The sequence below is a fragment of the Chelmon rostratus genome, chromosome 19, assembly GCF_017976325.1.
Source record: "Chelmon rostratus isolate fCheRos1 chromosome 19, fCheRos1.pri, whole genome shotgun sequence".
Lineage (NCBI taxonomy): Eukaryota > Metazoa > Chordata > Actinopteri > Chaetodontiformes > Chaetodontidae > Chelmon > Chelmon rostratus.
Genome location: NC_055676.1, coordinates 2,022,142 through 2,047,221, shown reverse-complemented (window position 1 = coordinate 2,047,221; position 25,080 = coordinate 2,022,142). Strand labels below are relative to the sequence as shown.

At 41.5% G+C, this 25,080-nt stretch overlaps 2 protein-coding genes across 3 annotated transcripts in view; one reads left to right on the top strand and one right to left on the bottom strand.

The window, feature by feature from the left end:
* The window catches only part of LOC121622656 (ras-specific guanine nucleotide-releasing factor RalGPS1-like), a 99,776-nt gene that overhangs the window by 49,029 nt on the left and 25,667 nt on the right, over positions 1-25,080 (bottom strand). For both annotated transcript variants that reach the window (XM_041959520.1, XM_041959521.1), the window contains one exon: positions 23,933-24,059. In XM_041959520.1, the coding sequence (XP_041815454.1) occupies positions 23,933-24,059 (127 nt within the window). The remainder of the gene's footprint in view (positions 1-23,932; positions 24,060-25,080) is intronic.
* On the top strand, positions 751-22,599 carry LOC121622657 (angiopoietin-related protein 2-like). The gene is made up of 5 exons (XM_041959522.1): positions 751-1,113; positions 11,232-12,155; positions 14,704-14,897; positions 19,073-19,343; positions 20,762-22,599. The coding sequence occupies exons 2-5, from the start codon at positions 11,267-11,269 to the stop codon at positions 20,959-20,961; spliced, it is 1,554 nt and encodes a 517-aa protein (XP_041815456.1). The 5' UTR covers positions 751-1,113; positions 11,232-11,266; the 3' UTR covers positions 20,962-22,599.

Here is a 25,080-nt window from a genome sequence, read left to right as displayed (position 1 = left end):
TTTTACCCCATGGATAAGAGCCTATCATAGGAGCCCATTCTGAGTTTGTGAGTATCACGTGCAGTTAAAAACAAATACAATGAGTCACTGAATATTTGTTGAAAGTGTCTGTCAGGTGTTATGTAACCAGTAATTACTATGACAACATAACAAACTGTATCCAAACTCTTCCACCTCTCCTTTTGGCAACTGTCTGGCTGGACAGTCTCTAGCCGGTTTCACAGATAAACTTCTCAGCTTAAAGAGTCGATGTGAGACCCTTACATTCGGGGTTACAGGAGCTGGATCGAAGTTCGGAAGATCTTTCTGTTCCCCCCTGATCCAGGGGGAAAAACAAGCAGGAATAACTTCAGCTAAACATCTCTCGTTCCCGTAACTTCCTTCAATAAGAATAGGTCAAGGTCCACATGCTCCAAACCTGTGACCTCACTGCAGCACAGGCAGCTGCTGACATGTCCGACCGGTCAGCTCTCCCAGGCTCCTCCACAGAGGGAGTCCTGGGCTGGCTGGAGGACAGCAATGGAAAAAAGGAGCACTGCAGGGCTGAGAGATGCAGGGGGGCTGCAGGGGACAAGGGTTTAGGTGGGGGGACTGGGAGCCTCCATCTAATGCCTCCATGGTCTCCCTGTTGGGAGGGGAGGGGAAAGGGGCGTCGCTGTGCCTCACAGCTTAATTACTTCAAGCAACAATAAGTGTCCCACTTGTAATGGCAGGAGGACAGAAGGAGGCTGAGTCTCTGGGAGGAAGAGAAACAGAGTCTATCTGAGGAACAGGCATGAGCTCTCAGTTTAGGACTCAGCCCTTGACAAAGGTGGACAAATCCTATGCTGCAGATGAAGGAGGGCTTCGGCTGTTTGCTGCTGCAGCTTGATTGGACACTGAGGGACTGTTGAAACAATCCTCCTCTGCAGAGACATCATCACAGCTGGAACATTTTCTTTCTGCTCTTTACAGAGAATTGATTCTGACAGCAGGTAAAGGAAATAATGTGAAGAAGTCCCACTGATAGAATAACGGACAAACACAGGGGAAATGTGGACTGACTCTGCCTGGTGAGGACTTGGAGGGAAACGTGCCAGAAAGCCAAGAGATAGAAGGAAGCAGAGACGAGCGGTGAGTGGAGCAATTATCAAGGCTGACCTTTTCATTTTAAATGCTGATTGCACTCTGTGCCCACTGCACCATCATTCACTGAGTGTTTAACCCTGAACACACAGTTTTCCTTTCCTTTGAGTCCCTGTAAGTCACATTAAGGATGTTAAAATACACTTAATCCACTCTGACAGAATGGTATATATTGTGTATTCCAACTCCATTTTTGAGATATACTAACTATAAGACTACTATACTATAGAGCAAAATATTTAACCTAAGACTTATTATTCTAGCTTGAAATATTGTACATCTTGTGCATGATGCTTTTTCACACTTCATTGAAGTCACAGACTTCATTGGAAACTTCAACGAGTCAACTTCAGGCTATACTTATCTGGGTTTCAACAAAGTTTTGTTGCACAGCATGGCTGCTCGGACTGACATACCAGTGTGTCAGTGGGGCTTAATGCATTCAACTCAGAGTCAGTGTCCTCTCATAAGTGACTATTTCACTGGTCTTCTCATCTATAGTCAAGAGTAGAAAAGCTCCACTGAAATCGGATTTGTAAAAGTGCAGCAGGTGTTTCTGTGCAGCCGGTTACGCTGATGTGGAACAGGGAGCTGCAGGTCAGGACGGTTCCTCTGTTTTCAGAGTTTTATACTGCAAGTCTCATCAAGTTAGTCAACCCATCTTTTATCATTAAGTCAGTGTCATCAGTAAGTTGCAAGTCAGGCCAGCTTAAACCACTTATCACCTTCAAAACCTCAGACCTCATTTACAGTCAGAAGAAACTGATTTTTTGGGCACAGTGTTATCTGATTTGCATACTTGCCTGCGTGCATATAATTTACGTTAAAAGAATTTGGCTTGTTTTGTGTTTTTTTGATACATTTGACTCATTAACAATACAAACCACTTTAAACACTCCCTCAAACTCTTTCCTTGTGATTTCATATGATTAATATGACTATATATGATCTATTACCATTTATTACTACTGTTCCTTTTTTTCTGAACAATACTTATTGCAGGGCATACTTCAATTGTTAGACTTACATACCTTTATTTAAATCAGGCCTACTCTTTCAAAAAAGTTGCATAAACTTAATTTCAATCATCGGAAATTCAGATCAGCTGACTCAGCAAGGTCTATGTCGGAACAACTAATGAACAATTTAGCTCTTCAATTTTAACCTCACATTTGAACACAGTCTGGTCAATCAATCAAATAGGCAATTGTTTGCTGACGGGTTTGCAAGAACGATTTTAAGTATGCAAAGGTTTGAGGTTTTCAGTTTGTTTTCAAGTGGTCAAAAAATCAACTCGAGGTATAGTGCAAGGACTTTTCTCGTACACATACAAAAGGTATGTTTACATTCAGTGTTAATCACCAGAACACACTGGGCGTATCCTTGATGTCTGAAAAATGTGTCCTTACCAGCAGACTTCTTCTTCGCCTTTGTTGCTGCGTTTCCTGCCACATTACCACCTCCACCTGTATATCAGTGCAACTACTGGCAGGACTGTAAAACCAGTCCAAAAAAGCTGGGACACTGTGTAAAACAACAATAAAATGCAATCATTTTCAAACAAACTGTGCTTACTAACAACAGTTTTACGAAGTGTTACCGATCCCAAGTAGCAACATCCTCCATCCAAGTGTTGAACCTCCTCCATCCTCGCTTGTGATCGACTGAGCCTCGGATGCTCCTTTCATACCCAATCATGATGCTATCACCTGTTACCAATCAACCTGTTTACCTGTGGAATGTTCAAACAGGCTTTTTTGGAGCGTTCCACAGCTTTCCCAGTCTTTAGTTGCTCCTGTTTCAACTTGTTTGAAACATGTTGCTGCATCAGCTTCAGAATCAGCAGATATTTATAAAAATCAATGAAGCTGATGAGCTGAAACATTAAATATATTGCCGCTGTACTATTTTCAGTCAAGTATTTGTCAAAAAGGATTTGTAAATGATCACATTCTGTTTTATTTCTGTTTTACACAGCGTCCCAGCTTTTTTAGAATCATGGTTGTATATTGCCTCACTTGTGTGAGCGTGCGCGTTCATTTGCAGACAAACAAAACCTACACATAAAAACTGCTTCATAGTGCTGCTAGACCTATAATACTCCGTTAAGGGATCTTTCATGTTATAATAGGAGGATACTATCCCGTGTCTATTTCCTAAACTAAAAACCAACGGCACTCATGTGTTGTCATGATGATGTCAATGGCCACTTTTTCTGAAAGGAAACACAGACAGTGTAATTGGGTGTAAAGAATCAAACTGTGCTACAGACAGGAACAAGCTGATGATCTCACATCTGCTTGAAGTGCAATACATCACAAATCAGAGATTGAATAAACCTTTTGAGTACCCACTGAACCATCAAGCAGCATGCTGAGGGAGAGCAGGAAGATATTAGTCAGAGACTAATGAAAGGAGGACCACTCCTGCGACAATCCGTTTCCTTCAGGTAGACACAGGGCCTGAAGATAATCTGACCAGTTATTTCAGTTGTTCACCAGGCAGCCGACATGAGGAGAGCCGGGTGTCTCGTTCCTCTCTCCCCCTGTGGTTTAAAGAGCTCCACAGGCCGGTCACGTCTTTGTGTCCAGACGCTGACATGCGCTCGCAGCGCAGACAAGTCGCAGCCACCGGCAACTGTTCCCGCTGTGTGAGCATGTGTGTGGGTGAGAATGACTGAATGAGTGCCAGAAACAGACTCAGCGACAAAGATAGAAAGAGGGAAGTGGGAGACAAGGAGGGACAAAGCATGCGTGACAAATTCATTTATCACTTTTGTAGCTGCTGAATTTTCCTGACGTCTACCACTGAGGGCTGTCGTATATGTGTCTGCTGACACCTTTTGTTGGTCTGACAGATGGTGATCTACGTCTGGACTGATTTTATGGGGTCTGTGCTGCATTTTCTAGTGACTGGAGATCTGACAGATGCCCTGTCACACTGTAGCTATGGACAGGAATTGCTATCATTTCCACAGAGACCTGCAGTGTGTGTGTGTGTGTGTGTATGAACAGACAAAGGCGTTTGCATGGCTTGTTGGCCGCTGAGACATCCAACCATGTAATGACCACTGATAACCACATGCACACACACAAACACACAGACTGCAGCTCTTTGTTGAAATGATAGTGATTCCCGTCCATCTGCAGTGAGTAATGGTACACATGTGAGCTCGAACACACTGTGACGTGGGCTTTACTGACAAATTGACTTTCAGCATTTGCAAGACATTAAGACAAAAATGAAGTCGAGGAGTTGTGTAATTGCGTGTTCAACTGTGATGTCTTCCTGTTCGGTTGCTCTGGGGCCAGGCTGAATTACTTTATGTCATTTTAATCGAGAGCAGGAAATGAGCGATTCATCTTCATTAGAGCACAGTGGCAGAATAAATACTGCAGCTCTCTTCAAATCACTGCACTTTAATACAACACAACACAACATTTATTGAAAATATGAAATCATTCCTCTAAAGTCTCTTTTTGCGTCGTAGACTGCGTACATGGACTAAGGTTTATACCGCATGGTAGACAAATGGAATTACCTTCGGAAATTTAGTGCAGGAATCAGCAAATCTTCTACTAACCAGTGATTCCTTCCTTCTGTTTAACTTTCTGAAAGAAAGTTCCACTTCAGCATCACATCTTTATACTTTCCATTGTATAAGTCAGTGCATTCACAACCTCAAAGTAAAAACATGTTCATTTCAGACACTTTGCAAACTTCAATAGGAGACAACAACAGCTTCTACTAATCCTGATGATTTTGTGACAGTATGTCCCACATTTGTTGCTTCTCAGGATTCAGTAAGAGTGTGACTTTAGTTTTAGTTTACTAAGGTCAAAATCAGCACTGATTCTGATCCAGCATATCAGGATGAAAAAAACTGCTGCTACAACATGCTCAAATTATCCTGCAAGCAGTGACAACTGGCCAATAGAGGGCGCACAGGCCCAAAGGCCACACAGCTAAATTCACATAAAGATTCAATCAATCATATTTTCATATTTGACATGAGCAAATTAAATAACTAACAAGTAAATGTTAAAAATGTAACATTATTTCAAATGAAGTTATACAGCATGAAAACAAGTCTATTTAGTAGAAGTGGTATTTTCTATGCACTGTTGCATATTAACATTGCTGTAGCTACTGCAGAGGCAGTAGGCCTTTCAGCATTAAACAATATTTCATTATTAACAAAACTTGGGAAAGAATGTATCAGCATTAATGTTAAATGTTGAATCAACAAAAGTATAAAATCAACATATGTATTTTTTCCAGTTCAAGGCTTGTTTCTACAGGAGAAAAGTGCTGTTCAGTGAGAAAAGAGACAGCTGAAGCAAGTAGCTAAGCTGAGCTGCTGGACTGAGCGTGTTTGCTTCTCCGATCCATTGTTGAGGAAATGTAGGAGTTAAAGTTCAGTGCACCAACTGAGACAACAGCATTGTTAGTGTGTGAGGAGAAGCCCTCAGCGTTTGAAGCCACACAGATAAATAATCACCTCTTTCCATTCCTTGCAAAGAGTTGTGTATGCATGTGTATTTGTGTACTTCGCAGCTTTTATAAGTCACATCCTGCAGCAGGATCAGTAAATCTCCAGTAGCTGCTCAGAGCAGCATCACAATGGACTCTCAAAATGATGCAGGTCTGAAGTAATCAATCACATCTTTCCCTTCAGAATGTTTTATGGCAATTCAGTCTAAAAAATGTATGTGTCTTTGCACTCGCCGGTATAACTGAACCGATATACAGAACAGAACTGCATCATTTCCAGACATCTGGTCCAAACATGATCAGTACTCTGAAATTCTGTCTACGGCTAATCAGGATATCAATAAGGTGAAACATTCTCCAGTCTGCAGAGCTCAACCAGTGGAACATGTAATATTGTTATGTGAGCTACAGGTACACTTTCAGGAAGGCAGAGGTTAAATTCTAGCACTGGTCTAATGCATTTACAGCACAGCAGCTTATGGAAAACTGCAACCTCTCTGATGCATGAGAACACAGAGAGGCCTGGAATAGCTTCAATGTAGTTGACACCTCATACAATAATGTCTTTCAGGAGTAAGAGCTTCCTGTCATGTTCATCCTGTTTCCATTTCCAGAACTTTATGATGTAAATGTCACACAAGTTGAATTTGTTAAATGGCAGAGGGAACACTGTCCAACCAAAGATCAGAAACAGAATTAATTTGAAGACGCACTCAAAACAAGCTGTGTGTCTAAAGGACAACACAAAGCCACAGCGCTTCACATGCTTTCTCTGTTTTCCATATATGTTGTCTACGCTCACACATCAGCAGCAGCTGTTATTCTCTCTGCATATGAATAGTTGAAGCTGAAAAATTGTGCCTACTTATACGTATTTGTGTGAGCTCTTGTCCACATGCAGCCCAACATTTATGACTGCATATGTGTGAACATGTCAGACAACAGCACTAAAGTGGAATAAACAGAACCATGTGTGCATCTGCTGTCTATGTTGCTGTCTGTGTCCACTTTGGAGAGTACTGCATTAAAATACAGCTTCAGAAAGTCTAACCAAGGCTCACCAGCAGAAATATGGCTAATGTCTGAACAAATGATGGAAAAAAAAATGAAAAACTCATTTTCACAGCTTCTGAGGAGCTGTGAAAATCAGGGAAATCAGACAGATAAAACATTTTATCAAACCTAATGTGTAGCTTCAGTCAGGCCACTTTCAGAAAATCCCTGTTAGCAATGACACGTTTGCTGATGTTGGTGGACTCCATCTCTTGGCCAACGTTAACTGCATGCTGTTGGCACTCAGGAGCATGTCCTTCCAAAATCACATCCTTTGGATTTCACTGGAAAAACCGTCCATGGGCTGTTACAGGCGACCAAGAAAGTCGGGGAAGGTCCAGCTTTTAAAGTTATGTTCACACAGTGGTAAGTGGTGCGTATTGTACCTTTAAAAAGTTCTCGGCTCCAGGAAAAGTCCTGCAGATGAAATAATCTTTTAGACAGAAACAGATAGCAGCCTCAACCATTCATTCCACCAATCATGGGCCGAGAGCAACAACCATGAGGTCACATGCCAGAAATCTGAACACACCAAATAAATGAAGTCCTGCTCACATGCTGAACTCACTTATGGTCCACTTGAATGAAGGGCTGGGGATTGTTTAAAAAGTTCCGATACCCGTCCCAATACCTTGTCGTCCGAACCACTTCCTGAATGATTCTGATGCAAATTTTATAGCATTTATTTTACCAAAAAGGATATTACATTACACACACACTTACTTCCTCTATGCTAAAGAGCAGCTAGCCCGGGTGTGACGCTCATCCACAGTGTCAACTTCAGGACATTTCTGTCCTTTTACCTGTCGGTCTGTAAGCAACATCATGTTAGCTCTCAGACACGCTCTCCACCTTGGCTCCGGGTTATCCATCCCATAGGTACGGAGGGGAGGATGCACCAGCGGACAACATGGTGAACAGATTAGCTGCCCCAGCTAGCTAACAGGCAGCACAAAGTGTACTTAGTTATCAGTGCAGATGGTGGTGAAAAAACAGTGCGCTCAGCCTCGCGGGATAACAGCACTGATGAGGGTGAGACAGCAGCGCCGTCATGGACGTCTGCTGGAACTGGAAAATGGAGAAGCGACGCTTTGGTGGGCCAACAACAGTATGAGACGCTAAGCAGATCCAGCACCCTGCTCTTTTTCAGTGTTTCCCAACGACGCTTGCTGGTACGTTGATGAAATTACGCATTTTTTGGCATTTTAACTAATTCACTGACCTCTCATTCATCTATTCAGTATTTTATGTCACCAGCTTTAGTTACTGCTTGTTGTAAGATAGTAGCTGGTTGGATACTGATTGCAGTTAGTTAATGTGAGCAACATTTCAGTAGCTATCATAACCACATGTCAGTTGGCCCAAATTTACCTCAAATCAGCTGCAGTTATTGGTGTTGGAGGTTCATCTTCAGTTATTAGATTTGTTAATAAAGTTAGCAACTCTTACTTTAAACAATCTCAAGATCACACTTTCTTCTCTCTGTTTGAGGAGGCGTCAGACGTGTAAACAGCATCAGAATTCTACTTTTCTAAAGTTTATAATGTTCAGTTTTTGTTGACAGAGTCAGAAATGTGTTAATTCTATAAGTTTATCACTGAGGTCAAAGTTAAAGGTGTTGTTGTACTGAACTACATTATACTGAGAGGGGTTTCTCATGTTTTGAGACAGGAGTATTAGAAACAGCTCTGAATATATTGAAGCTCAGTACAACACCACCACCAGCACCACCACCTACGACCTCGGTGCTTAAACATCATTGAATGAACACCTCTATGACAGCGTAAAGAACCCTGAACGTTACAGGCAACATGAAAGCTGAACTTGTGGATTACATTAGATTGTACAGCTGCACCTTGTCAGGCGTCCACATCTCCTTTTCTTCCTACTGTTGAGGTGGAAGACTGTAATGAACACTGGTCTGTCTTTCATGACCTGCTTTCTGCCATCTTTCTCTTCTGTAGGAGGTCCAGTGACTTTCTCTGAAGACCGTCCATTCAAGGAAAAAGTTACCTGCCTCCTCCCTGCATATATTATAGAATAAAATGTTGAATAATATGGAGAATAAAATGGTTTATTTTGTACTAATGACCAACATTGATCTTCACTTGTTGTGTATGTTTATGTGAATGTCTTAAATAAGATATCACGAGACGAGGACGGGAGTAATTACGACCACAGAAGCAGGACAAAGTAATGCATATAAACAGGTTGACAGCACAGATTTGTTTGGAACTCTTGAGAGCAAACTGAACCATGTGAACATGTGGCGGTAAGATCAAAAAGTGTTAAAACTACGTCATTTAACGTAAGACAGCCAATCACCAGCATTAGTGACTCACTGACGCTGATGATATTTACTCCTTAAGTATACAAATTTGGTATGAAAGACAAGCCGTTTTTTGATACTCGATTATATAAAAGCAATGGGTCAGTGCCACAGAAGGATCAAAGTTCAGTACCCAGCCCCAGAGCAATGAATTTCACTTACAGTCCTTCAACATGAAAAACCCTCAGCTAGACATTTACAGAGCCTGGTGTACGATGGGAAAATGGATGAAGTGCACTAAAATTGGCTGATCTGGCCTGGCTGAGGCAGGAGCTGGCAGAACATGTTATGATGTAGCAGCTACCATCTCCAACAAAAGCACTCATATTGTCAGGGGAGATTCCCCTTTGTCTTTTCTGTTATTGAACATTCCAATGCTGTGATAGCATTTTAGCCCAAGACCAAGAGAATCGACATGAAAACACACGAGGTTTGAGCCAAGACTGGAAACAAATTTGCTTGAGCTAGCCTTCAAAGTCATATATTTTAGTAAAACCGACCAACATTTTCACTGTATGGGATTAACTTTGTGGGTGTCTACTGTTAATTTCTTTCTCCAATAGCTTACAAACAGTAATACAGAGCAATTAATTTTGACACTTATCAAAATAGCATGCAATCCAGAAAAACTAGATTTCAGCTGGACATTGGCACACTTACATGAAGCCATGTGGAGGTCAAAAATTGACCTTCGGCTCAGAAACCAAAGCTTATACTGTGCAGAGAGTTCACAAACTAAAAGTAAAAACTTTCAGAAATGAGTGGAGAAACATGAAGATGAAGATGCTTTTGACCTGATCATAATCAAAACACGGAATGAGGGAATATCGTTCAAAAGACTGCCGTTCATCCCTCCAGTAGATTCCACGCAGCTACAGAATCTGAGACAAGGAGCACTGTCGGTGGCATACAGGCTAAGGCGGGGCTGTGCTACAAAAGAGGTACCGCATTAGACGGGCTGTCCGACCACGCTGGACGCCAAAAGTGTCATAGTTGTTTTGAACAGCTACACAGGAAAGAAAAAACCTGCCGTCACAGAGACAGAGGCGATGCAAAAATCATTTAAATATGGGGATAATGGCGCACATTTTAGACAGTCTCTCTTGCACTTGGTTGTTCACATGAAAAGTGACAGAAATATGTATATCAAGAGTTGTTCTGGTTTTACTGGCCACAAAGTCTGTTTTCTTCAGCCTTGTTTCCAGTCACAGCAGCAGGGCTGGACCTTAACTTTTCTGCACATAGAACTGGTGCTACAGAGGCTGAAAGCTTTGTAGCCACAAAATTGTAGCACGAGTATAAAACATCTGTTCCCATTTCTAAAAACAACCGCAAGTGGTGCAGTTCACCACTTTAACAGGCCTGTGACTGGCAAAGAACATTAATGTTGCATACAGGGCACCATCCAAACCTTCACTAGATATGTTGGGATATTTTTCTTCCCCTCTGTGGTGTATCAATGAATTTTCCTAACTAACGATTTTTATTGTTCATTTCTCTTGTGTAAACATGCAACCCCAAGTCCCCAATTTATATCACTTGTACAAACCTGTAAGATTATTCTATTAGAACATCTGTTACACTGCAGCTCTGCACAACCCTGTTGACACACTGGATATAGTGAATATTTTTTGTACATACTGTGTGGTGTGAAATGGAAATGATCAAAATGTGAATATTTCACCAGGAATGTAATTAAAAACACAATCGTGGAGCCGGTCAGAGAAGCGCTACATCTTTTAACTTCAGTGTTTGTTGTCCTTTATTAATTTCCAAAATTATAAACAAAAGAATAATTTCTTTTTATTTGGTAACTTGATCTAAACCTCATATGATAGAACTACTATTGTTACTACCTACATAACATTAAGTATTTTGGCATGAAACCCCCAAGTATCCTGTTTCACAAATACATGTCTGGCGTTTGTAACAAAACCAAACAGTTGAAAATCTGCTTTAAATTCAGTGACTTGTGATTATTTGAATGATGGACAGACCTCCTGCCTTGACAGACTTAGTGCATGCATTAATGGCCTCCCTGTACCAATATGGCCGCCCTTCCCCAGGGGAAGAATGATGATTGTGAGAGGGTACATTAGTAATGCAATATGCAAAATAAGATATTTGGGATGACAACCAAACAACTACAAAATATTTCAATATGCCAGGATCACTTCACTGAATGATGTGAGAGAATGGACCTTTATTGATATCTCCCCCTCTGTTCCAGATATCATCTTGGTTTGGGTGCAGCAGGACCGTGCTATGATTCTCCCTGTGGTGGTCTTGCTGGTGCTCCTGGTGCTCTCTGGACCCTCTATCCAGGGAGACACTCAGGAAATGGGGAACAGTGATGAGATCCTAGACAGAGAGTTTATCTACGCGCCAAAACGGCAAAAACGTGCCATGGTCGACCACAGCGCTGTCCAAACAGACAAGTGCTCCTATACCTTCATCGTCCCTCAGCAGAAAAACAACGGCGCCATCTGTGTGAACTCCAAGGAGCCTGACGCCCTGCTGGAGAATCGGGTCAACAAGCAGGAGCTGGAGCTGCTCAACAGCGAACTGCAGAAGCAGCGACGGCAGATCGAAGCACTGCAGCTGTTGGTTGAGGTAGACGGGGGTGTGGTCAATGAAGTCAAGCTGCTACGCAAAGAGAGCCGCAACATGAACTCCAGAGTCACACAGCTCTACATGCAGCTGCTGCATGAGATTATCCGCAAAAGAGACAATGCTCTTGAGGTATCACAGATGGAGACCCGCGTGCTCAACCACACAAATGAGATGGGGAGGCTAGCTGCACGCTACCGTGACCTGGAACACAAGTACCAGCATCTGTCAGCCCTCGCAAGCAACCAGAGTGCTCTCCTGGTGCAGCTGGAGGAGCGCTGTAAGCGGGGAGGATATTCGTACAGCGTGGTGCAGGAGAGGAGCCGTCCTGTCCGTCCACAGCCTCCTGTGATCCCTCAACCTCCTCTGCAGAGGCCTGCAGTGTCTCCTGGAGGCTATAGACCCTACCATCCACCTACCTTCACCCGTCACGCCAGCAACCCCATGACCAATGAGATACAGAATGACCAAAACTCCAAAGCATTACCGCCTCCACTGCCCACAATGCCAAGCGCTGCATACAGTTTCACAAACGGGCCGTCTGGTAAGTCATGACCACACTGACGCTTCCATAGCTTCCTGTGAGGTCGATTATTGTCAGGGACACAGTCCACACATTGTCCAGTTCTTCACAAAGCTGGGTGACACATCTCTTCTCTATGGATAAACATCACTGTATACAGTGACTGTATACATCACAAGTATACAGAAGATCACAGAGGCCTTTTTGATACACACTGCAGCAGCAACTTGGGTCAAAGTCCCTGTAACATCCTTATAGAAAGTCCTCAGTCACTCTGACGTGCCCCTTGGCAGTACCTGAGATGACATCATGTTGACTTCAAAATAAATGCGTATAATACTATATATAATACTTATCTGTAATGCATTTGAAGCTTTGCACAACAGAGCAGCAGAAATAGTTGAGAGGAGGAAAACATATGGTAACAACAATAACAACAACTTATTCAACTTCAGACAAGTCACCAGGCCTAATCCCTTGTGACATGTTTTAAATTTCTTCAAACTGAGGAAGTAAATAATATAGAGCTGAAAGGGTTGGTCATAATTAATCAATCTATCCAATCAACAGAAAACTGATTAGCAACTATTTTCATAATGAACAATTATCTGACTAAGTTTTCAAGAAGAAATCCTGAACACTGACAGATTTAAGCCAGTAAATGTTCTGATAGTGAGCTGAATATGTTATTAAGGATAATAAAACAATACATTTGAACAGGTCACTCTGGCCTTAAAGAAACTGTGACTGTGATATTTCACTGGTTTCTGAAATTTTATAGACCAACTGATTAACTAATTAATACAGAAAATAAGAAATAAATAAGAACTTCATCATCATCATCATCAACAAATAATATTTTTCAACAGCACTAAACTGATTGAGGATGGACTTTTTCAAAATAAAAGACTTGAATTTGCAGTTATCAAACAATCATTTGGTTGTCAAAAAAACAAAAAAACAAAAAACAAACAAAAAAAAAACCTCAGTATAAAATGCTCACACATTCAAGGGCTAAATGAGCCTGCTAGATATTTTAAGGGAGTCTGGTGATTTTCACCTGGGGTGTGAAAGACTTCTGTAAGCTTTAATGCCAATACCAATATATCAAACATCTGTGTATCTTCTGTTGGAAATTTAGTCTAAATAGTGGTGTTACTTAAAAATCTGCATTTATTTGCATCACACATTAAACCATATTAACTACCATGGTGTTTCTATCACTTCTGGGGATAATATATAGACTTATATTCTTTTCACTTACTACAGCTATAAGCATAAGCACTGCTTGTCTAACCCTAACCCTTACCTTAACCTTAATTTAGATCTAACTTTACCCTAACCTAAGTCTTCACCCTAAACTTTAATGATTTACATGATGGGGATTTGCGTTTTGTCCCAATAAGGAAGGCAGCCTCCTAACTTTCTAGGAATTGGGGTTGTAGTATAAAATAATTTAAATATGTTGTCTCTCTGTTTCCATGTGTCTTTTGTGGCTACCAAAAAATTAAGGAGGCAATGAGAGGCAAACGAGACAAAACAGATACATTCATTCTGGTGATCCATTCTGATCTAAACAGTTTTCTCTCCTGTATTCATGACATAAGAACAGGTGGGAAAATACATTTAGCCAGGATAATCTTTGGGGTTTTTTTTTCAATCCGTGAAACAGTTGGGGGAAAAAAGTTCAGCCAGGATAATTGTTCAACGTTATTTTTTTCCAGCTGTGAAAACAGGTGAAAAAAAGGTTTGGCCAGCGCTTTGTCATGATAATTTTCTTCGTTATTTTTTTTTTTACATCTGTGAAAGCCCTCTTCTCCTAAGTGCAGTGCACTTCGGCCTCTTGTGGCCAAAATAAGTATTGCAATAACAAAACTTCTCACCTTCCAAATATGTTTTTCACCTGTTTTTACAGCTTTTATAACAAGTATCTTGATAATGATCCTGACAAAAGTTTTTCCCCATTCTAACAGATGAAAAAAAAAAGGAACTGAGAAATTATTCTGGAAAAAACTTACTTTTCACCAGGCAAAACGTTTTTTCCCACTTGTTTTACAGATGGAAAAAAAATAAGGAACTTAGAAAGATTAACCTGGCAAAACATGTTTGTTGCCTGTTCTTAAGTCATAAGAGAGAGAGTTTGTTTAGATCAGACTGTCCAGATTTTTTTTCTCAATTGCCTCTCAGAGCTTCCGTAATTTCTTGGTAACCACAGAAGACACTACATGGAAACACAGTTACAGGAGGTACATGCTGCTGAGAGACATAGAGGATCATACAGTGCACGTTTGTTCACAGTAATATTTTCACAGTATGACGGAGACTGGAAAGCATTTGTCATATCTGGCTGACATAACACATGGTCAAGAGTGACTTCACTTTGTCCAGGAGCCCTTTGTCCATATATTTAAAAATGTTATTTGATGTTGTCTGTTTCTAACACAGGTTTTTAGAATTACAACAATGATGATGACAGCATGTTGGTGAAAATGAATGGCACTCATGAAAGCTCTTGTAGATCAATATGCTGTACACAGTTTTGTTAGTCAGCACTCAGTCTCTCCTGCAGGCCCTTTTAAAGACTGTCTAGAGGCTCTGGAGGACGGATACACCACCAGCGGCATGTACCTCCTGAAACCAGACAAGGGCAACCAGCTCATGCAGGTTTGGTGTAACCAGAGACACGACCCTGGTGGATGGACTGTCATTCAGAGACGTCAGGATGGCTCTGTCAACTTCTTTAGGAACTGGGAGACATACAAGGTAAAAATGAGGATCTGAGTTTCGATGCAAAGATGTCAGCATCCATTGCTTAAAATGGGTGTTAAACTGTAGGAATTACAGGCCCAGAATCATTCTAAGAGGCCACAGCCATGCTAGCAGCTCTGTGGGGCTGCATGTAGGCACAGTGGTGCTTTAAACTAAACACTACATGCACACAAAGACAATAGTAGCATTCAGATGTTAGCCTAATGTTAACCACGTTCACCATTTTAGTTTAGCATGCCATGTTAGCACAGTTTTGACCTTAGGGTGGCACCAGACAAACAGTCAGAGATAAGAGTCAGAGTAATCACAATTCATTCTGAGGGGAACTTGAATGTCTGAACCAAACTTCATATCAATCCATCCAACAGCTGTTGGATGCAGACATTTCACTCAAACTAGGGGTGGGCTGTACCCTGGTGTCATATCAACACCAGTGTTACCCTGGTGTCATATCAACACCAGTGTTATACTGTGCCACAACATGGGCTTTGCAATACTGTCATCACTGTGATAAAACACTCATTTTTTAAAACATAAGGCATTTATTTTCTTAAAAACTTCAGTTGTGGTCTAAATACTTTCCTTATACACTATATATCTTGTTGCAAATAGAAAAGAAACTTAATGTCAGCTGTATCAAATCAATTGGCCATTAAATTACGGCTCAATAAAGAGATAATGGGCAAATAAAACCCATTAGGGTGGTGAAAGGTCAGGCCTGTGGCCTATTGTCTGAAAACATGTCATGAATGGGGTGTCAGAACCAGATGGGGAGACCGAGACCAAAGACAGGAAACTCTTCCAAAAACATGCCTCACCTATTTGGAACTGGTTCAGTTTCACACTATCCAACAAGGAGCAAACTTCAACATAAATCAAGGTTTGCTGCCGTGTTGTGACAGCAAAAGGGGAAACACAAGCAACCTGTCCCATCAATTAAAAAACACAAACGTCCAAGAATATAAAGAGGCAACCCCGGTCAGAATGAGCACAAGTGGGTCCAGCAGCAACAGTGGAGCATGTCCAAAAACTACGCAATGCAGCAAGAGATGGATCGAAATTTCTAGGTCAATCATGCTACACATTCCAAAGCACATAGTGCCCATCAAACCATGGAGACGGATGGCTCCAGATACATATGTGGTTCGAACTCTGCGGGCTCAAGATTTGTCAAAGTCTTCAGCAACAAAGAAGAATTCCCAGCTGGGGAGAAAATGAATTCACATCTGCCTTTTGACTACTGTACCTATACGTAATATACATTGGGGTTTTTGCAAATGTTGAGAATGCATAGTTCTCAGTTAATACCATGATATAATACGCTAACCATCCAAAAAGTAAAAAATATGGATATTCATTTTAGGTCATGTCAGCCACCCCTACTCAGTACCACACATGTCACCTCATGGTGTGGCAGAGGAAGGGTCGGAGGCTCAACAAAGTCAAGACTATACATCGTCTGAGATCTATGAATGATTGTACAAAACCATGTGCCAATTCATTAAATATTTTAGATATTTCACAGGTGAAAACTTTGACCTGCAGGTGGCAGGGGATCACCAAAGGCAAGAGGCAAGACAAGACATCCTCTGGGTACCTCGAGACCAGCAGCAAATTTCAATCTAAGTAGTCAAGATATTTCAAATTGAAAAAAATGTGCTGTAGGTGCTAGAGGAAAAGTTTGGGGGATCACCAGAGTCATAGGGATTCTTCCAACAGGAACTATGAATGGCCGTAAATAATTTTCTGGAAATCCATCTGATAGTTATTAAGATATTCTAATCTGAACTCAAGTGGTGGGTTGACAGACTGACCGACACCATACATAGAGCCATACTGCAGGGTTGCAATAAAAGAGCACGCTCATTGAACATACTCGTGTTTATGGTTAGCAGTGAACTGAACGTATCCGCTAGCAACCAATGACCGTGAACGTGCACTGTGTTTTATGGAACCAAGCACAGCTCGTGCAACTGGCCAGTTTTTCTGGACAAATCAGCACAGACTGAAATGGATAAGATCTCACATTGTTATGTAAATTGCGGCCGCTGCATCTGAAAAGACAAGTCCAAACATCTGCCACATCTGCAACGGATCTGAAATGAAGTGAAGGATCACAAGAAATCCTTAACAAAGGGTCAGACCATGAGCCAACAGCCGCGAAGTTCCTCCACCCACGTCACACTTGGAGCATTTTGTAAAAGACCTGCTACCTTTCTTTCCGAGTCACAAGTAGCAGTGGTGGAGGGGGTATTCAGTTCCTTAACTTCAGTACTAATACCACACTGTGAAAATACTCTACAAGAAAAAGGCCTGCATTTAAAACTGTACTTGAGTGGAAATAGACATCTTTTCAATCCCCCGACTGTTTCCAAGTGGAAACACTGTTGTTGCTGTTGCAAAAACAGGTGGATCACTTTACGTTTTCCTCAGAGCCCAGCATCTACAAAAAACACAGGATACATGGCATCTTTTACAAATGTCCATGACAAAAACGACCGAGAGTAGAGTGAAATTGGCATAATTTTATATGGAGTAATACCATAGTTTTGAGTAAAAGTAAAAGTAAAGGTAACTACAGCATGGTTTGGCATTGAGGTGGAGGGGAGAGTAGAAGAAAACATTAGGAGAAGAACATGAGTTCATTCATTCATTTAATCTATGAAGGAGACATGAAAACAGCTGAAGATGAACTGTGACTGATCGCCACGCAGCCTCGATTTCAAATACTTCATATACTGTTTCCTTTGAAGCGATGCATCATTATCTTTGTAGCCTTGCTGTCCTGTGAGAAACTTGTATCTCTTCTCATAAGTCGGTTTTGAACTTTGTGACGATGCATTTTACAGCCAATCCAGGAGGCTTTTAAAATAGTTGTTTTAGTTTTAAGAAGTAGGAGAGTTTTCTCAAGCCGTAAGGGAACACTTACAGTCAAACAAAATCGTGACGTTAAGTGCGCAGTATGGGTCAAGCTACAAAAACACTGCAGTCAACATTTTTGTGCTCATTTTCTCAGCAAAATCGATATCTGGCACTGAAAAACTTGCTATCAAAACGCGGTAATTCTTGTTATTCCAATGGAGCATTGAGTGACTACATCTTGCTTTGGGTTGATATTAAGAGTCATTTGAGATAGTCTACTACTTACAGTAGTGTGGAGGCTGGTTGAGCATCGTCCTTTGTGGAAAGCAACTCTCGTCAGTCCCAGCTAGTTGTCCGAATCAGAATTACCATGACAGTGGCTACGGGAATGCGCCTGGTTAAAGCACGTAGGGGAGGGGTTTGGTAACACAGACACTGTCCTAAACAGTGACATTATGAATGCTGGTGGTGATATAAAAAGGTCTAATCAAGTTATATCTGCAATGAAGTAATTAAACCATCATTTAGCCCCTTCAGCTGAAATCTATCTTCAACAAAACAAACTGTTTGGCCAATCCATCTCATTGTGTAATGTGTGAGTAATCGTAAGGAAAACTCAACAAAATCAAATGTGTGAGATCACAACAGCAGTGCTGAAATCAATTCAGATAAATTAAACATGCTCTCAGTGTGCAGCCAGTGCGATGATCCAAGCTCTTCATAGCCATGCTGTGTTTCCTGGGGACTACCGGTGGAACCCGACATTATGAAAATACGGCTGCACAGGGTGAAACACTTAGTTGGCAATGATTAACATCTTGTGGCCAAAAGTGAGGACATCCCAATCTGCATAATTTCTCAGTACTCAAGACCAAAGCACAATGGAGTACTTCCAAGTTGTCCCCCAACCCTGTCACTCCCCAACCCACACTCAATGAGTCAACAAGGCACTTCAAGCCAATTATATGCTCACATTTGGACGACAGCTCCATCCTGATTGGATCCATGTGTCGTGTAATTGAAGCAAGAGATTCAGAAATACAGTGAGCTCTGCTGGAGGGGATCTTAAACACGTCCTGTCATTATGCCACTGCTCTTGGCCTCTCACTCTGACATCATGGCAGTCTTTCACAGATGCTTGGAAACCATAGGTGGTTTGTTGCTGGAGTCCACGTCTGTATCCACGGGGAGGAAAAACAGCTACTTTCAAACAAGAGAACTGCTGTAGCGTTTCCTCTTCAATCATGTGTTAGCAACAGCGAGAGTGTAGTTTTCCTGCCTCATTCAATGTCTTTCTTCTCCTACAGCAAGGGTTTGGAAACATTGATGGTGAATACTGGTTAGGACTAGAGAACATCTACTGGCTGACCAACCAGGGCAACTACAAGCTGCTGGTGACCCTGGAAGACTGGACTGGACGCAAGACCTTCGCAGAGTACGCCAGCTTCCGTGTTGAGTCTGAGGCCGACTTCTACAGACTGCGAGTGGGTCAGTACCACGGCAACGCTGGAGACTCTCTTACCTGGCACAACAGCAAGCAGTTTACCACACTGGACAGAGACCATGACGTCTACGCAGGTGAGTGGAACGTAGTGCAAGAGAAGACAATCATAACTGTTGCTGGGCTTTCACTTACAAAAACTACTAACACATTGCACACAGTGAGTAAATCTTTACTGCCTGTATTCAGGGATTAGTTATCTACCCACAATGACGACTTGTTTCCCTTAAGATGTCGTTCAGACAGCTTATAGTAGCTACACCGACAAGATGCAGCAGTCTCAGTTCAGCAGATAACAGTTGTCTTAACTTTGCCCAGGATCCCAAAGGACACTAAGTACTGATGTGTGTTATAAACTTGCAGTTCTGTATATGAAAAACAACATTTATTATTCTATATTTGTTATTTTTGATTGTGTAGAACAAAATGGCTTTCGCTACTTTTAGAAGATCACAGCAGCAATTAAGCAAGTGGAAAAACCATATTCAATGTTTGCTCAGTCAAAACGAGTCCAAAAGTCCATGTTCTGTCTCTGTGATTGAAGACATGCACGCAGAAAGTAAACTTTTGGATGCAATCAGAGATTTAGATTTGGCAAGCAAGCCGTCCAGATGATGTCTGGCTAATTTCAAAGGTCTGAATGGTTTGCCCATGAGTCAGCTAAGCACACGTGCATGGATAACCTCTGCTCCTTGACTGATTTTAACACAATTAGTTGGCTTAAGTCAGCAACTCTGCAAACACCACAATATTATACATTTGTTATCGGTAAATATGAATAAACTGCAATATACTCAGCCTCTCTACTTGATACTATAAATGTATTGTCATTCAAAACAACTACAACTCTGAGCAGAGAGGATGTAGTTTCCTTCCAGCATTGATGCCTAATTAGACACAACAAAACTAACAGCGGTGACCTCAGCTCTGCAGCAGGAATCATATAACAGAAGTATCGCGTTAATGATGTAAGGCCCAGTTCATGCTTCTTGCACTGGCCTCCACAAACAAGCACCCTCAAACCTCTACAATTGCGTAATTGAGGCCGGCACATGGGATCTGGCGCAGGCCTCTCAACATCTGAAACACTGCAGTCTGTGGCCTCTCCGAGCGCACATGGCTCAGTGCGAAAAGTCATGTGTGGTTTTCCTTGTTTCCTTTTCTCCGGCAGTCCTCCCTGGTGCTGCCGTGGATTTGTCCACAGCACCCACTACAGTGTTGCACAGCAATGACAACTCCCACAGAGACAAGACTGTGACTTGTGCAAGCACGTGCACATTACGTGCTGCAGACAGCGCAGACTCACCCGCAGAGGGGGTGGCGGGTGGCACGAAGCTTTACTGTTTCAGACCAGGTTTACAGGAATTTAATGAAAACAGCAGTGTAGTTTATTGTTGGCCTCACAAATGATCAGCCCTGACCCGATTTCTTCAACAAGCAGAAGAGCAGATTGCTTGTATCCCAGCTGGTCTGATTTAATCTCTTGTGTCTCCAGGTAACTGCGCCCACTACCAGAAGGGAGGTTGGTGGTATAACGCCTGTGCTCACTCCAACCTGAACGGTGTCTGGTACCGTGGTGGGCATTACCGCAGCCGTTACCAGGACGGGGTCTACTGGGCCGAGTTCAAAGGGGGAGCTTATTCTCTGAAGAAAGTGACCATGATGATACGACCCAATGCAAACACCTTCCATTAACACTTCAGTCAAACCTGAACAGATTTTAGAGGACAAACATTTCCACAAAAGGGATTTAATTTTCACTGTATATCACAAAAACAGGCATCAACAGGCATTGATCTGAGTCTCAGTCTTCACTTTTTTCTGTTTGTTGCCTTACTGTATATTGCTAAGGTATCCATCATACAGTGACACAACAGGATCCAAGACGAATTCTGTTGTACTTTCTTACTCCTTCAGGTACAGTTTTACTTATGTTTTACTTTATGTGCAGAATTAAATCCATATTGCATTAATTACATATTAATGCAAAATAGTAACAAAGGAATTATTGGTGCTAGTGCATATATATTATGTATATACAACATATATTGGGATCAATTCTACAGGAGAGACATCTGGTTATTTATTTTGATACGGTTTTCTAGAGTGTTTCAGTATATCTGCCTAATCTGCCGGGGTCATTCTATTTGGATTTGAAATAGTTAGTTAAAAAGGTTGAAGGCCTTCTGACTTAATAAGTGAACAGAAAAGTTCAACATGCCAAAAAACCTTCATCAGTTCATCTTTTCTGGAGTCCATACAACAGGACTGTGGACTGCACAGCTGCCTGTATCACTGAATACACTATGCATGATTCTTGAACTAAATTGCATGTGTGTATATAATGATTCTACAGTGCTTGACTAAGTCTTAATAGTAACATAAGTGAGATATGAGGTTGCACGGACAACTGTCTTTGTCTCCACTGATGCTGCAGAAACGGACCCGTCGCTGCATCCTGATCAGCCATTGATGGGAATCAGAATCAATGTGACATTTTTGAAGATCTCACTAACTTTACAGTTATCCTTTTTATGCTTAGAAATGTATCCATGTTTCAAAAAGACAATTTCTCCCTAGCATGAGACCATGATGGGACACTGTAACTGAGTGAGTTTTTTTAAAGAACAGGTCAAAATTTTGCACTTGTCTGGTGGTCTTTGGTTAGTAAGTTGGAGTCAGGATGTGGTTGGCTTAGCTGAGCATTAAGAGGGGGGAATAACCAGACTGACTGACCAAACTTGTTGTTATGTTGCACCAAGAAAAAGCCCAAGCAGAGGAAGTCTTTTTTACAGTTACAGCTCTGCTGTTTGGGTACGAACACAGCTGGTTTATCAGTGAGCTTCAGAGGTGCTGGTTGGTGTATTTTTAACCCCTGGACAGACCCATACTAGCCGTTTTCCCCGCTTCCTGTCTTTATGCCAAGGCAGACCAACCATGTCCTGACTGACTTTCTGAGCTATTTTCCAATGCTACCAGCTCCAAGGTTTTCCACCACATCTATGGAATCTGGATATTGTGAATTACATAAAAGCTTTGAAATGTTTACAGAATTTACTCAATTTTACTAAATCAAAAAACAATAAATTATGCAAATATGATTTCATTGCAGGTTTACCAGGTAAAAGTTACAGTAAACAGAAACAGACACCAAAAAGTACGACTAAGTTATTCCCTCTACCCACCAAAGGTTTCCTGGTCTGTTGAAAGGATCAGTCACTGTATTAGTGTGCAGATACAGTATGTACCAGGTACTCTGTGTGTGTGTATATGCTGTTTTGTTAAGATTATTTATAGTCTGTATGTTACCGATCTTGCAATAAACTATGTACAGCCCTGCTTATTGTCCCGGTGATCCCATTTCATTCAGCTCCTCTGTTTCATGGTGCATATCAAACCTGAGACACTCACTCAGGTTTAAAGCAAAACAAACAGCAGGACATGAAAATAGAGTAAACCATAAGTCCATGAGTGAGAATCAAAGAGCACAGCCACTTTGCAATAGCAGCCAGTAATAAATGGAAACACTCTGCAGTGACTGAGTAGTTCTCAAATCATTACAGACAGTAATATTAATGACAGCGAGCTGTGCTTTAGATGAACATGGCTCTGTTCAATCCATCCACTGTCATGACCACCTTTCTAATCCTGATGTTAACAGCCTACAGAACCTGTTTGACCACAGTCAAATCACATTTGCCTGCAGTCTGAACAAAGCCTAAGAGTGTCCTGCTGTCCAGAACAATTAGACCGGAGCTGATCTCATTGCTGAAAACGTTGTCCTACAACCAGAATTAATGTAGAACAGCTTTGCACTGTTACATGATGAACTGAGCTGCACTGCCACAGGTCAGCTGAGCAGGTACTCCACTTGCTCTCATTGTAAACGACTGCATGTCCTAACAGTAAAATCAGTTGAGCACTACTTCTCTGCACAAAAATGTGTTTGTATTGCCAGATTTTTCTGGTGCGCTGTCTCAGTGGAGTGTGGGGTTGTGACTATTGACCACCAGCAGCTTGGTACACTCAGAAGTCAAAGGGTTATGCTTTGCTTGGTTAGCCTGAGGGAACAATGGTTGAACTTCATATGTCAGCTACCACAATCAGTGCCATCCATCAGGCTTCAATGGACCATTTTACGCTTCAAGACAACCACTGAAGCTATGAGCAAAACATTTACTTCCTCCTAGCCGTGACATGTCTGAATGAGGTTTTTCAAGGTGAAGACAACCTCCTGAGGCTGTGAGATGGGGAAAAAAGCTGGCGTAGTCATGGCTGGAAATGATATGAATTTTCATTCAATTTTCATCAATATCTCTGGTTGGAAAAACAGCAAACGTATTACTTCTGTGCTATGCATATTTGAATTGGTCAAATATGAGCCAGTGAGTTGTGTGTTATTATCCATGTGACACTTTCATGATGCAATGAAATGAACAGAACGAAAAACACTTATCTCAGGACATTTGAGCAACTACAGTAGTAAAGAAGGTCAACAACATCTGCACTTAGAGGATATCATTTAGAAGACAGTATACAGCACATGTATGAAAGGATTAAAACTGCAGACTGGAATTCAGCGTAGTCGTCGAAGATGTTGAGCAGTTTGGAAACAAGATAAAGGAAGACGTGTGAAGCAATGCTGAAGCACAGATGGAGGACTTACCAAGGTACGGAATACAGGGCACCATCTTCAGGGAGCGAATGTACTCTCTCATGCGGGTGTAGTTCTCTTCCTTGGATGTCAGATAGTTTAGCTTCTCAAATGTGGCCTTGTCTTTCCGACTGATCAACTACAACAACAGAGAAGAAAAATGACACACGTTTGATCTTCTTCTCATCAGGACCTAGTTCCTAAACAATAGGTGGCGAGTACATAAGCAAACGTTACCTCTGAACCAAATTAATGTGTGTCCTAAAACTATACTGTTAAAAAAGACTGTTGGAGCTGGAGGATGATTTCTAATGGAATATACTCAACAATAATTTCTCAGCAGGCAAATGTCAGTGAGTTTTTCCCCCTTTACATCTGCAGTAGACTGCAGTAGCCAGATAATTAGGCACCCTCCATGCACAGTGAGTTGGAGGGTTTGCAGTGCATCATTCTGAGTGATTCAGACAAATCTGGCAACGTGTTTTTCTTTCTTGCCAGTATGAGACCCAAAACTCAGGCACAAAGTAAGTGACTTGGAAGATTTGTAAGTGGTTTTGGTTTCCATCAACTGTACAAAACAAAAACACTGAAAAGGTGCTGGTGGATTAATCAGACCTGTGTCCAGAAACAAACAAAAAACATTTTCTTATGTGTTGGCATGAGACTCCTGCTCTCAGCCTCTGTCCCACAATCTCAAGCTACTGTAACAAATGTCAGTCAACAAAATAATAATGATAATAGCATCAATGTCAGCATATTTTTAAAGGCATTCCGTCTCTTTACTGATACACTACATTTTCCAGAGTACTGGTTTATAAAAGCAAATCAACAGAAGGCAGCCTCCCTGCTAAACAGAGCATTTCTCCATGTGTCTTGGCGCTGTGCATCCACTTTTCACGAGCTTACGTATATGAAGTACTGTTAAATCAGAATTCATGTTCAAGTATAAAAACCAGGACAAACAGTTTGCACTTTAATGGCCTGAAGGAGAAAAGAATAATAAGCGTTCACAGGTCACAAACATCTCATCATTCAAACACCCTGTTTGTAAAAAAGGAGCTGGCCACTTTACTGCTTATAAACATTCAGAATAGGATCAGTTTGCGGTGGTGAAAAATCATTTTGAGTGGACAGTGAAGCACCACATGTTATTTCGATTG

Bases quoted from the DNA above. Each gene is read 5' to 3' on its own strand.
- LOC121622657 (XM_041959522.1), top strand. From the start codon at position 11,267: ATGATTCTCCCTGTGGTGGTCTTGCTGGTGCTCCTGGTGCTCTCTGGA. The intron at 12,156-14,703 runs GTAAGTCATGAC...TCTCTCCTGCAG, and splicing joins TTTCACAAACGGGCCGTCTG to GCCCTTTTAAAGACTGTCTA. The intron at 14,898-19,072 runs GTAAAAATGAGG...CTTCTCCTACAG, and splicing joins GGAACTGGGAGACATACAAG to CAAGGGTTTGGAAACATTGA.